Here is a 15,000-nt window from a genome sequence, read left to right as displayed (position 1 = left end):
CTATCTCTCTCTCTCTCTCTCTCTCTCTCTCTCTCTTTCTGTCTCTCTCTCTTTCTGTCTCTCTCTCTTTCTGTCTCTCTCTCTTTCTGTCTCTCTCTCTTTCTGTCTCTCTCTTTCTTTCTGTTTCTCTCTCTCTTTCTTCCTGTTTCTCTCTCTCTTTCTTTCTGTCTCTCTCTCTTTCTGTCTCTCTCTTTCTTTCTGTCTCTCTCTTTCTTTCTGTCTCTCTCTTTCTTTCTGTCTCTCTCTCTTTCTGTCTCTGTCTCTCTCTTTCTGTCTCTGTCTCTCTCTCTCTCTTTCTGTCTCTGCCTCTCTGTCTCTCTCTGTCTCTCTCTCTTTCTGTCTCTGTCTCTCTCTCTTTCTGTCTCTGTCTCTCTCTCTCTTTCTGTCTCTGTCTCTGTCTCTGTCTATCTCTCTCTCTCTTTCATTCTGTTTCTGTCTCTGTCTCTCTTTCTTTCTGTTTCTGTCTCTGTCTCTCTTTCTTTCTGTTTCTGTCTCTGTCTCTCTGTCTCTCTTTCTTTCTGTCTCTGTCTCTTTCTATCTCTCTCTTTCTGTCTCTCTCTCTTTCTGTCTCTGTCTGTCTCTTTCTCTCTCTCTCTCTCTCTCTCTTCTCTTTCTGTTTCTCTCTGTTTCTCTCTCTCTTCTCTTTCTGTTTCTCTCTGTTTCTCTCTCTCTCTGTTTCTCTTTCTCTCTCTGTTTCTCTCTCTCTCTCTCTTCTCTCTCTCTCTCTCTATCTCTCTCTCCCTTTCTCTCTCTGTCTCTCTCTCTTTCTGTTTCTATCTCTTTCTCTCTCTCTCTCTCTCTCTCTCTCTCTCTCTCTCTCTCTCTGTCTCTGTCTCTTTCTGTCTCTCTCTCTTTCTTTCTGTCTCTCTCTTTCTTCCTATCTCTCTCTGTCTTTTTGTCTCTCTCTCTGTCTTTTTGTCTCTCTCTCTGTCTTTCTGTCTCTGTCTCTCTCTCTTTCTATCATCCTCTTCTCTTTTCCTCCTTCCTTCCTTCCTTAGCCTTCCTCCCCTCGACTCCTCCTCCCAAAGAATTCCTCTCCAAGTCTCCCTCCCTTGTCTCGCCGGAGCCAAGAGCCCCATCCATCCTTCTTCATCCTTCCCCATGTCCATCTTGTTAGACGGATGGACTGGCTAATACATTTCCCATCTTGCCTCTGTCTCCCTTCCTTGTCGCTCTCTCTCTCTCTTTCTGTCTCTGTCTGTCTCTGTCTGTCTGTCTCTCTCTCTTTTTTTCTGTCTGTCTCTCTTTCTGATTCTCTCTTTCTGTCTCTTTCTGTCTCTCTCTCTCTCTCTCTTTCTCGTTCTGTCTCTCTCTCTCTTTCTTTCTGTCTCTCTCTCTTTCTGTCTCTGTCTCTCTCTCTTTCTCTCTTTCTCTTTCTGTCTCTGTCTCTCTCTCTTTCTTTCTTCCTCTCTCTTTCTGTATCTGTCTCTCTCTCTTTTTCTCTTTTTCTCTCTCTCCTTCTTTTTCTCTTTCACTCTTCATCTCTCTCTTTCTTTCTGTCTCTCTCTCTTTCTGTCTCTCTCTCTTTCTTTCTGTCTCTCTCTCTTTCTGTCTCTGTCTCTCTCTCTTTCTGTCTCTGTCTCTCTCTCTTTCTATCATCCTCTTCTCTTTTCCTCCTTCCTTCCTTCCTTAGCCTTCCTCCCCTCGACTCCTCCTCCCAAAGAATTCCTCTCCAAGTCTCCCTCCCTTGTCTCGCCGGAGCCAAGAGCCCCATCCATCCTTCTTCATCCTTCCCCATGTCCATCTTGTTAGACGGATGGACTGGCTAATACATTTCCCATCTTGCCTCTGTCTCCCTTCCTTGTCGCTCTCTCTCTCTCTCTCTCTCTCTCTCTCTCTCTCTCTCTCTGTCTCTGTCTCTCTCTCTTTCTGTCTCTGTCTCTTTCTCTGTCTCTGTCTCTCTCTCTTTTCTCTGTCTCTGTCTCTCTCTCTTTTCTCTGTGTCTGTCTCTCTCTCTCTCTCTCTTTTCTCTGTCTCTGTCTCTCTCTCTTTTCTCTGTCTCTGTCTCTCTCTCTTTTCTCTGTCTCTGTCTCTCTCTCTTTTCTCTGTCTCTATCTCTCTCTCTTTTCTGTCTCTGTCTCTCTCTCTTTTCTCTGTCTCTCTCGCCTACACCACAGAGACCATCGCATATATCAATATCCTTACAGCATCTGCTCAGTCCACCCCAACTCCCCAACTTTCACCCCCACCCCACCCACCCCCAACTCCACTTCACCCAAACGCCTCCATAAATCAACAACAAAATTAGTCAGCAAACGAAAGACGGCGTCCAGAAAACCGTTAAGAGAGAGAGAGAGAGAGAGAGAGAGAGAGAGAGAGAGAGAGAGAGAGAGAGAGAGAGAGAGAGAGAGAGAGAGAGAGAGAGAGAGAGAGAGAGAGAAACACTGAAGAAGAAAACAAAGAAAGAAAAAATAATAAGATAAACAAACAAAGAGCAGCCAAAAGAAAAACAATGAAGGAAACAAAAGAAGAACGAAGGGAAAAACAAACAAGGAAAAGAAAACGGAGAAAGAGAAAAGACCGTTACAGATTACTGTTCAAAATTCAAACTCACCTTGCGCGGGACGGGAGTCTTTGTCTAATTAGTGATGGCGGACTCTTCATTAAAGAAACTCCAGACGGTCCCCAGGCCCCTCCACGCCCCGCTGAATTTGTGAAGCGGCCTGGGGGAGGGGTAAGGGAGGGAGGAAAGGGCGGAGAGGAGGGAGGAAAGGCTGGAGGGGAGGGAAGAAAAGGTGGAGGGGAGGGAGGGAGGGAGCGAGGGAGGGAGGGAAGGAGGCTCTGGAGGGATGTGAGGCGGTGGAGGTGGAAGGGAGGGAGAGGGGAAAAAGGGAGAACGGTGTAGAGTTAGGAAAGGAATGACGGATGGTGTGACTGGAGGAAAGAAGAAGAGGGATGGGAGAGGAGAAGGGAGGGAAGGATGGAAAGGAGGGACGGAGAGAAGGAGAGAGAGATGAGTGGGTACAGGGATAGGGGGAAGAAAACGGAATGTAGGAAGGAGAGAAGAGTTATAAGAGAAGGAAAATGAAGAGAGAGAGAGAGAGAGAGAGAGAGAGAGAGAGAGAGAGAGGAGAAAAAGGAGAAAATAGATGATATGAGGCAGAATAAAATGAGAAAAAGAGAAATGCAGTAAATATACAATGCATAAAAAAAGAGCCAGAAAGACAACAAAGTCAAAGAGGACATAAACATCACGTAAAGAAGAGGGAAAAAGAAATTAGAAAAAATGAGAAGCCATAAAATATACGAAGAAGAAGAAGAAGTAAAAGAAGAAGGTCAAGAATAACGACATTAAAGGTAAATGGGAAGCTATAAACCTCAAAATATCGTCCTATCTTTGCATAAACATACAAACACAATGCAACAAAAACAGACACACAGACACGCAACGACGCAAAGAGCATAAACAAACAACGGCATTTAACCACGAAGTAATGAGATCATTTGCGATCAGTCGGTTCTGTAATTACTACGCCGGTTAGTCTAGGGCGGCGAAGATACACAGAACGAGCGATCAGAGAGTTTATAGCGAGGGAGATACAAGCCCATCAGAATGTGCACGTCGATATCGCCAGCACAGTTACGTAAGCATGGATTAAAATCGGCGGTAAAATGATAATGAATAAGCATGAAAATGGTTTCCAAGTTCCTTCTCCATGTGGATTAAATCCTCCTCCGAAAGGAACTCTTATATTCCTGCTTTTATTTCCAAAAGAGAGGAGATGGCCCAGAATAATGGCTGAAGCATGGAAGTATATTATTGGTGCTTCCCGTCTGCAGGGTACGGAATCACCTACTGCCACTCTCAGTTACTGCTGGAGTAAGAGCCTCTAACACAGATTAGATTCTGCGAAAACCAATAAAGTCTTTCTGATTGGCTATAAGGAGCGAGCGAGGAAACAATCACAGACTCTCAGAACCGGCCCGGGAAGGTTACTGCGTCCCAACCACCTCAACTGTGACTTATGTCGACAGGAGCAGGTCGCTGAGTCAGCCATTTTCTAGGTTAATTTTTGAGCCCGTCGTATTTCCATCACTCAGCCTGGCGAGCAGAGCCGTTATTTAACCTTAATTCTCCTTATCCAAGCATATCCGAGCAGGGATAAACGGATTATGTCTCCCGGCCGAAGTCAATTGTTCAAGGAAACGGACTCGGCTGATTGTCTCGTTGGAACGGTAATCGAGCACGTGATTGGTTCTTGGCTCGGACATTAAGACAAAATGGCGGCAATCTAGGCGGCAAACTGCGGCAAGACCTCGGCCCGATTTTTCTCCCTCTACATCACACATTTTCTTTTTTATTCTCTTTTTTTTTTTACTACATGAGATTTTTTTCTCCGGGATAAAAGAAAGAGAGAATCCAACTGGGCGTTGTTCAATGGCGGTGGAATTCTTTGTTTCTCTCTCCTGTCTTTCTTTCCTTTTTTTTTCGTGTGTTTATTGTCCGTTTTTCCTTTTGTTTTTCTTTACTCTTCTGCCACCTCACATTTCTTGATGTCCTCTCCATCCCCTTTCTTTCCTATCCCCCTACTTCCAACTCCCCATCCCCTCCACTTCCTGACTAAATATCCACGGTTAAAACAAGCACTGCTAACCTCATATACATCCTGGGGGGGAGGGGGTAATGGGAGAATGAAGGGAGCAGGGAGGAAGGAAGGGGAGAGAGAAAGAGGAGATGAGGAAGGAAGAGGGGAAGGAGGGGAGTAGGGAAAAGGGAAGGGGCGAAAAGAGATGAAGGAGAGTAAGAAGGAGGAGAAAGGGAAGGAACAAGGAGGAATAATGGGGGGGGGGGGGAAGTAGGGGAGGAGGGAAGGAAGATAAGAGGGAGAAGGGGGGGGGGGGGAAGAGGCAATGTTATGGCTGGTTGTTGTATATTAATGGCCGCTCAGAACACCTGTAACCCTCTCCTGTCCTCCCCCCTCCTCCTCTGGTCGTGTGAACCGCCCTAACGACAGGTGAATGTGGTCGTAGCCTGTGCCAGTTACTCTCCTCGCACGCAAACCGGTGCAGTGTTTGCATTTTGGCATCTCCCTGTGGCTCTCGTGTTACTGCTTTCATCTGTGGCTCTCCCCATGGCTCTCGTGTTGTTACTTTCCCCTGTGGCTCTCGTGTTGTCTCTTTATTCTGTTGTTTCCATGCTGTATTTTGCCGACCATTCCCCACGATGTTGCACCGTCTGATGACACTGAATCACAGACCTTAGAAACGCAATCACGGCAAGCACAGGTGACGTCCATTAACCCATATAATAATCACAATACACACACATGTAAAACGTACATATGGCACACATGAAGCACACGTATAACGCATAGGGTGCACATGCAAATAGGACATACATAACACACACTCAACTCGGTACAAGCCACACTATCATGAGGTGAGCTGCGCCGCATGTTCTCACAGCAAACCGTGCATGCCACTGCTTGTCCCATTGATAGTGACAGTCATGCAATAGTTGTCAGATTGTGTCTGTCACACGCATGATGCTCCTTCTTAGTTGATGGCGTTTAAGGCTGGAATTTGAATGGTATTCATACTGGTTGCAGAGTCTTGAAGACTTTTTTTTTTTTTTTTTTTTTTTTGCGCGTGTTTGTTGGTTTGTGTTTGCGTGTGTTCGTGTTTGTATGTATTTAGGATTTTCATCATCATTGTCAGAGGGCAATGAAAATATCGATAGTGATATCAGTATATCTTGTAAAGATATGACTGACACATTGAAATTTTATTTTCAATTTTTTTAGTTTCTACAGATTGATTGCATTTCAGTTTTAATTCCAGAATATGAATATTTAAATGCATTAATTATTCCAGTCTATGCAGTTATTTTTTTCAACTATTTAACAACATTCGTTATATTTCCGGCAAACTATTTATCTTTTTTCTTGTTTTACTTATGAATTTACGTTTTTATTTTGACTTATTTAATTTTTACTTTCTCATATACATATTCATGATAATGACAATTTACATCCATATATAATATATATATATATATATATATATATATATATATATATATATATATATATATATATATATATATATATATATATATATATATATATATATATATATATATTTACACACACATTCATCTACATGTTTGAAAATCATATCGTAAATAAATAAACAGAATAGATATGAATGAAATAAAACAAAGATAGACAGAGGATTGGAAATCCGAATCTCCTCGAATCTCGAAAAAAAGAATTAATGTATGAACAGAAATACAACAGAATTAGAACAGAATAAAGTACAAACAGATATATATGAATATAAACGCGCCTACATTTATTTGAAGTCGTACTGAACAGCGAATCGAATCCAACTTTCGGATTCATATCCTGTTCGAAGCCGATTCGAACTCGGCCGATTTCCAAGCCGTCAGATCACGTGACTGACGAGACGTCATATCCGGCTGACGACCAAAATGGCGTGTCAGAGACTCGCTTCAGGTTATGCAGAGTTAATATTTGGTGAAGAAAATGAAATATTGAGGCAATAAAAGAAAGAAAAGAGGATGGATTTAAAGGATGTAGATATCTATATTTGATGATGTTTCTGGGATGAAATAAAAGTTAGCAGAATCGTTTTCATTATCATATCAACGAGGATGCTATAATCAATATTTTTTCAGATAATATTGCTTAGTTGATAGTGAGGAACAAAATATAAATAAAAGTTGCAACACAAATTTCCTTCCTTCGCAACAATCCTCGATGTCACTGAAGTCAAAAAAACAAAAACAAAAAACAAACTTGTCATGACACTCACCATGAGAACTATTCGCAACGCTGAATCAACATTGCAAACAGCCTTTCGCATCCTCACTTGCAATACGCCCAGATCGAAAATGCTTTTCCCTCGCAACAAGAAAACAGTTTGAGGTGTAGTGTTGTCAACATGAAAAGCAAAAAAATCAAAAGCATTGAGAAGAAACAAAGCAAATAACATGAAGGAGAACCAAAAGAAGATGAGAAAGAAGATAAATATATAAAAAATAAAATGAAAATACTAACAAGTGGAGGAAGAAAATAAGAAGGATGATAAGAAGAGGGAGAATGAAAGGGAAACGAAACCAAAATGGAGAAGAAGGAAAGGAAGCTAAAAGAGAGAGAGAGAGAAATAGATATAAATGAAAGGAGTAGTATGCGAGTTAAGAGAATAAGATGGAAAAAGAGAACACGAAGGAAAACTGATAACTCAGTCACCGCTACTTTCACGTCCGCTCTTTGCCCTGCCGTAGAGTTTGATCAAAAGGGGTTGATAGGAGGGTGGAAGGGGGAGGGGGAGGGAGGAAGGGGAGGCAAAGGAATGGCCTTTGATCCTTCCTTTCTACTCCCCCCTACCCCACCCACCCACAACACCCTCCCACCTCCCACCTTCTTCCCTCTCTCTCCCCTTCCCTTTCACCTTCCCCTCCCCCCTCCCTCCCATTCCCTTTCCCTACCTCCCTCCCTCCCACTCCCTCTCCCTCTCCCTCCCTCCCACTCCCTCTCTCTCCTCCCCTCCCCCTCCCTACCACTCCCTTTCCCTCCCCCCTCCCTCCCACTCCTTCTCCCTCCCTCCCTCCCTCCCTTCTCCTCCCACTCTATCCCCGTGTTAAATCGGTCTTGTCCGATCAACCTTGTAAAACCTGCAAGAACAAACTGTTGACTTTACAACTTTCGGACACGCCTGCCGAGGAGGACCGGGAGGGGGGGGGGGGGAGGAGGAGGAGAAGGAGGAGGAGGTGGAAGAGGAGAAAGAGGAGGAAGAAGATTAGGAGGAGGAGGAGGAGGAGGAGGAGGAGGAGGAGGAGGAGGAGGAGGAGGAGGAGGAGGAGGAGGAGGAGGAGGAGGAGGAGGAAGAGGAAGAGGAAGAGGAGGAGGAGGAGGACGAGGAGGAGGAGGAGGAGAAGGACGAGGGGGAGGAGGGGGGGAGGGGAAGGAGGTGAGGAAGAAGAGGTGGAAGAGGAAGAGGAGGAGGAGGAAGAAGGAGAGGAGGAAGAAGAAGAAGAAGAGGAAGAGGAAGACGAAGAAGAAGAAGAAGAAGAGGGGAAGGGCGGATGAGAGAGGGAGAGAGGAAGGAGGAAAAGAAAAGAGGGAGAAGAGAGGAGAGCAAGAAGAGAGAAATGGAAGGAGATAAAACCCCTTTGCCACTCCCCCTCCCCCCTTCCCTCCCAATCCCCCACCCACCACCCTCACTTCTCTCTTAACCCCCTTCCCCCCCCCTCCTTCCCTTTCCGCACTTCAATCACCCTTCCCGGCACATCCCCCCCACCCCCCCCCCCGCCCCCCTTTCCTCCCTCTCAACAGCACTTCCCTCCCCCCCCCCGCCCCCTCCCCCCCACCCCCGCTTCCCCACCTCCCCTCCTTCCCCTCAGCTTGCAACTTGCCATTATGACCCTAAACTCACGTCATCACAAGGGTCATAACGGAGAGGTAGGAGAGGTGGAGTCAGTTAGCAAAGGAGGGAGGTGAAAGGAGGAGGAAATGGAGGAAGAGAAGGAGGACGAACAGAAAAGAGGAGGAAAACGGATGAAAATAAGGAGGAGAGAACAGGAATGGACAACGGAAGTGCAAGAGGAAAAGATGCAAATGCGAGAGAGAGAGAGAGAGAGAGAGAGAGAGAGAGAGAGAGAGAGAGAGAGAGAGAGAGAGAGAGAGAGAGAGAGAGAGAGAGAGAGAGAGAGAGAGAGAGAGAGAGAGAGAGAGAGAGAGAGAGAGAGAGAGAGAGAGAGAGAGAGAGAGAGGAAGAAGAAGAAAGAGAGAGAGAGAGGAAGAAGAAGAAGAAAGAGAGAGAGAGAGAGAGATAGAGAACGAGAGAAAGAGTGCGAGATAATAAGAGAAGAAGAATACAAATAAGACTAGCTAATAACAAAGCAAAAGGGAAAAAATATGAAGCAATGAGGCAATTGCAGAAGAACAAAAATTACCCATACAATAACAACTGCAGGAACAATAACAACAGCAATGACATCATCATCAAACAACAATAACAAAAACAACAACAACGAAAAAATCCCTCTGATAGACTTCAGAAAAAGATATAAAAGAAAATACTCATGGTAGAAAGAAAAGATATCGAAAACAGAGATAGAAAAAAAACAAAAGATTGACAGATAAAATCAAAGGAAACATATCAAACAAACAAACAAAACAAACGAATAATATAACTAAACAAAGAAGAGAAAATAAAAAGAAAAAAAAATAGAGGAAAGGACAACACCTAAAACCAAAACGAACGAAACAAAAAAGGCTCGACATGCGCAGCGGGTGACAGTTGCCAAACGCGCAATATTGAGAGCGAGGCGGCCGGACGGACTGAGACCAACGAGATGTCTTTATTGTGAAGTTATGACAGCGAATGCCTCCCCGCCGATGGAACAGGGACTGTATTCATCAACGGAAGTGGCAGACAGCTCTGTCTCTCCAAAATCATTTTTATTATAACCCCCCCACACCCTCACCCCGGTCCCCACCTCGGTTCTTCCATCTGCTCTGTCTCTCACTCTCTGTCTCGCTCTCTCTCTCTCTCTCTCTCCTTCTACTCCTCCTCCCCTCTCCCCTATTTTTTCATTTGTGGGTGTTTGGGAAGGGGGAAGGGGTAGGAGGGGAGGGGGAGGGGTAGGAGGGGAGGGGAAGAATGGATAGGAGGGGAGGAAAGAGGGAGAAGGGGAGTGGAGAGAGAGAAAGGATTGTTTGTCGTGTTTTTCCTTTCTCACTTTTTCTACTAAATGTATATCTTTATGATATATATTATTATAATTATCATCATTATTATTACTAATATCAACATCATCATCATCATCATGATAATTATAGTTATAACCATTATCATCATCACTATTATCATAATATCGTCATTATAACTTTCATTACCATCATCATTAGTCTACCTCCATATTTCGTTTCCTTTTATGAATAATTATGTGTATCGCTGTCAACGAAGGTATCATAATCAGTAAAATTAATGACTGGTATTAATTATCATGGACCACAATAGGTAACAGATAATAGATAATTGTCATTTCTAAAAGATATTACCGGAACATCGTTCTATTAATGATGTTCTTATCATCATAACTGTTATTAGTATTTTTTTTTTCATTACTAGTAGAACTTGTATTACTATTTTCCTTATCGTAATTGTTACCATGATTTTAGTGAATGTTGATGTCGCTTTGTCTTTGCGAGCATGTTCTCCGCCCTCATTCTGTAACGGGTCGTTTCTCGCTCTCCGCAGTGGGCAAGCTGGAGTCGTCACCGAAGTGGTCGTCGGCCGCCCCCGCCACCTCCGCCCCCGGGGGAGGCAGCGGGGCCGGGGGGTGCAGCTCCCCCCTCACCGCCCTGGAGCGCCCTTCGTCCTGCCCCTCCCCCGTCCCCCTCACCACCCTCACCGCCCACTCCGCCCATTCCGTCCACCACGGCGGCAACGTGGGCATCCACAGCAGCATGGGCGGCATGCAGCAGGGCAGCCACCCCCCTCCCCCGCCGCCGCCCTTCTCGCTCCTCAACCACACCGTCAACAACTACATGCTCCCTGACCCCACCAAGAGCAACCTCATCTCGCAGCTCTTCTGAACCGCCTCCGACCTGACGCTGCAGCCACAGCCGCTGCCAACCACTTCTGCCACCACCTCTGCCACCGCCGCCACCGCCGCCCCTGGCCAGCGTTACCGCATTCGTCACAAACCCACATCAGCGCTGCCGTCGCCCTCCACGAGTAGTTCTGCCTCTTTCATATCTGATCCTTATCAGTACTATCACCACTACTACCAGAGTCGCCAAGACCCTTACGACCTCTATAACGACTGTCAGATGAACAGCGATCCCTCGGCATTACCCAGTACCAACCGATACCGTAGATAACCAGTCAGTGCTACGGCTAGCAACACTAGATAACCCCTCCCCCCTACCCCCCCTTCCCCCAGAAAAAGACTGCACGGCGGCGGTTTACCAGAGAAGAAGAAAGAAAGTTGTACCACTCCCTACCTCTTGCACAAGACGAAGCCTCAGACAGATGGACCCTAAGCCTACGCCTCTTCGAGAAGCCTCTGATCTCTCTCTCCCTCCTTCAAGGACCACGCCTGCTCACGCTCGGGGCGAAAGAAAGAAGCAAAGGGGGAAAGAGAACGGAGAGGAGAAGGCGAGAGAGTCAGGTACATCCACTTTTCACTCCAGCAGCAACACAAAAAATAAAGGAAGACGAACTTTGTTTCCATTTCCCCGACAGGCTACGACGTGGCAGCGAGTGTTAACAGGTCCATAGATTTGTATAATGTCTCTGTTCCCTGTCCCGTTCGCCGTGAGGAGACAACGGGAGAACCGCCAGTGGTGTTGAAAAGATGACAATTTACTGAATCGAGTTGTATAAAAACCCGTAGCATTTGTTTTTGCTTGGAGATAAAGGTCAGTCAAAGGAATAATTATGTGCCCCGTAACCTTACATGATGACCTTAGAGAGAGAAAAGGAGAGCTTGGTGTGGGTCAAGGTCCACGATGACCCAGGATGACCCACGCTCGGACAAATCTACATAGATTGATTATATAATGTATATAGATTCGCCTATTACTGTGTTCTCAACCCTACTTTTAAGTATTACGTGTATGCATGTGCGTGTTATGACGGTCTGCGTAGGTGCACATGAGGGCAACGTGTGAGTACTTCCGAAACACTCACATCCGGACGTCTGTGTTGTGATGTCCCTTCAGGAAAAAGATGTTTTTTCAAGTGCAAATATGATAAAAAAACGATCGATTTTCACTCTTTGTTCATCGGATGATTTTTGTGACTTACGTGTTGTACATAGGAGTTCTATATGAGTTGTGAGTTAGTGTGCTGAAAACTCGTATTTCTTTTGTTTGTTAAACCAACAGGCGAGTTTACCTTATCTGTCTTGTCTTTGAAAAATATGAGATTTCCCCCTCATGCGGGAACTGGCGATAGCTTTTGCCTGTCGTCCCATTTAACCACAAGGAAAAATCGAGAAAAAATTATCTGTATGTTTTTCTTTCTTTCTTAAAGCTAATCTCGTGTGTGAGTGTAATTGCGTGAGTTTGCGTGACTGAAGTCCTTATTTGCGTGGACTCGGCATCTTCTTGCTCAGTCTCACTGTCCAAACATAGAGATAACAAAACAGGAAAAAAATATAATTAGCATAGAGTGGGACAGTCATTACAGATTCATTAAGTTTCGCCTTCGTTAGTCCTCCACAATTCAAAGAAAATAAAACCGTGTTTGTAAATAAAAGATATTCTGAACCCCATTGACTCCAATGAAAAATTTATCCATCGTTCATTCTTCCTGTTCTTTCTTTCCCATTTCTTTCTTCCCTACCTATCTCACTTTTCTTTTTTCTCTTTCAATTTCCTTTGAGACAAGTTTCGTATCTCCATTATCTTCGACCGGAACACTCCTTCTAGTCAGTCGAATTCTAGTCATTTCTAGTAAAGAAAACGAAACTAAAGAAGAAGAAGAAGACGAAGAAGAAGAATAATAGATTTGATCCCAATTTTTTAGATTTACAATTTGCAAATTATCACCGTGGTTGTTCCGTGTGCAGAGTATCGTTTCTGTATGATATTTAAAGACTGTACTAAATAATTTTACGTACTTTAGACAATTAGAGAAGCAATGAAGGATTAGGTCAGAAAACCGACCTTACCCCGAAAAAAGGAAAAACAAAATTGAAAGGAATAGTTTGTAAATCCCTTCATTCCCGAGAGCTTCTTGTACATAATATTAATATATCAAGTGGAATATTTCCATTAATTACAAACAATCCCCAACCTCCCCCCCATCCATTAAAATATGATAAACATATTAATTACTTGTATAAAACCTCACAATAGAGAGAGCATTGTTTTGATAATATTAATTTATTCATTTCTTATCATTAGACACCCATTATGCCTTGTTTTCATCCCATTCTTAGGCTTGCTAAATATTTGCTTGTTGCTTGTAGCGGGTAGTTTTATGATCAATGTTCTAATTTCCATCTGGTTCTCATTATTATTCATATTCCACGTGTCTTTGTCTATTTTTCTAGATCTCTCTCTGTAGTCAGGTTTGGCTATTTACTAAGTGAAATTGTGAAAGCAATTATAACACTCTCGTGACTTTTTTATGAATCCACTGTGTGATAATGACAAATTTAAACCAAGAGAGAGAGAGATGATAATGATGATAATTATGATATTTGAATTTTCATATCAATAGCGGCCATGGTGCGGGAACCTTAGTCTGTGAGAATTTTAGTAGATAGAGAGAAAGTAAAATGAAAGAGAGGAACTGGGAGAAGAATAGAGAGAATCTCCTTTTCATCGTGCGAATGCCAGAGGGAAAGAGAAGAGGAAGAAAGAGAAAAGAGAGAAAGAAAAGAGAAATGGCCAGCAGAAAGAAAAGAAAGAAAAGAAGAGGACGCTGTTAATATCTAAACCGCCTTTGGACCAACAATAGGGATGGGTACGTAGGCCTATCCCGACAGAAAATAAAAACAAACTTAGGCAGTCAAGATGGCCTGTATTAAACAGCCTCTTCTCTCTCTGCTTTTCTCCCACAGATATACTACTGTAAATATGCAACGTTAGTGATAAATCTGACCTTGTAATGATGTTGACAATGATATTTATTATGATGTATTATAAGCACGTTTTTCCCCTTCTCTTGGTTCCGTTTTCTTTCGTTTTCTATAGGTACCGATTCATGGCCGACCATGTTATTATTTCTTCTCATGTATATCGTATATTTCCGATTATCAACCACAAGCTTCTATGTAACTAAGATGTGCGTGTATTACTGGAGATGGATCACCTTCTGTAATAAAATAAATAAATATGTGACACGATCGTTTTCCTATCGGCATATCCTGGATGCTTCCCTCGAGTAATGAAATGTGGCGTAGTCCGCCCATAGAGTTTTTGAAAAATTATAGTATCATCTACGAACACTAAAAATGTTATTGTTTATGAACGTGATAAAGAAAGATACAACACATAACATATAAACATCATGTAAAATGAACATGATGAAAAGGCTAACAGCATAATAAGAGAGATAATTATATTATCAACGGTAATTAAAAATCAGATAATGATAATTTCAATAACAATACCAGTAAGGATGATATTGAAAAAAAAAAACATACAGAAAAGTAACATCAGCAACAATAAGCAATGACAATGATAATAGTCATGATGATAGTACAACTGATAATGATGATAATGAGAATGATAATAATGACAACAATAGTAACAATTTTTATGATGATGATGATGATGATGAAAATAATAATATTAATTGTAGTAACAAAGTAATTATGGTAGTGATGGCTAAAACAACAATGATAATAACGATATCGATAATAATGATGATTATAATGATTATAGTGATGAAAATAATGCTGACCATAATAAAAAAATATAACAATCATAATCATGACAGTGATAATGATAATGATAAGGATGGTAATAATAATGGCAATAGTGATAACATTAACAATAATGATGATGATGATGATATCAAAACAATAGTTATGATGATAATGACAAAGATGATAATGATAATGCTGATAATAAAGGTAATGAAAATAATGATAATAGCATTGATTGATGGTAATGATGATGATGCTACTCCTACTCATATCTATGATAATAATGAAATTATAATTATACTAATAATGACAAAAATGATAATAATGATGATGATCATGATAATGATAATGATGATAATAATGACAATAGTGATGGTAACAATAACAATAGTAATAATAATGATAATAATCTTAACAATAATGATGATGCTAATAATAATGAAAACGATGAAAATGATAAAGATAACAATAATGATGATGATAATAGAAACGATAATGATGATAAAACTGATAATAATAAAATGATAATGATGATAAAAATAACGATAATAATAATGATAATAGTGATGATAATGATGACAACAACAATAACAACAACAACGATAATAAAGATGATGATGGTAATGATGATAATCATAATA

General features: G+C 42.3%; 1 protein-coding gene across 1 annotated transcript in view; it reads left to right on the top strand.

The window, feature by feature from the left end:
- Window positions 1–13,829, top strand: part of LOC122260415 (uncharacterized) — a 118,121-nt gene extending 104,292 nt beyond the window's left edge. Inside the window, exon 7 of the mRNA XM_043027664.2 lies at window positions 10,231–13,829. Coding sequence (XP_042883598.1) covers window positions 10,231–10,568 — 338 coding nt within the window. The 3' untranslated portion in view covers window positions 10,569–13,829. The remainder of the gene's footprint in view (window positions 1–10,230) is intronic.
- The last annotated feature ends 1,171 nt before the right edge of the window (window positions 13,830–15,000 follow it).

The sequence above is a fragment of the Penaeus japonicus genome, unplaced genomic scaffold (genome assembly GCF_977035675.1).
Source record: "Penaeus japonicus unplaced genomic scaffold, GWHDUDI00000001_assembly GWHDUDI00000009, whole genome shotgun sequence".
Taxonomy (NCBI): Eukaryota; Metazoa; Arthropoda; class Malacostraca; order Decapoda; family Penaeidae; genus Penaeus; species Penaeus japonicus.
Note: the sequence above shows the minus strand (reverse complement) of the source record. Positions and strands in the feature narration are given on the sequence as shown.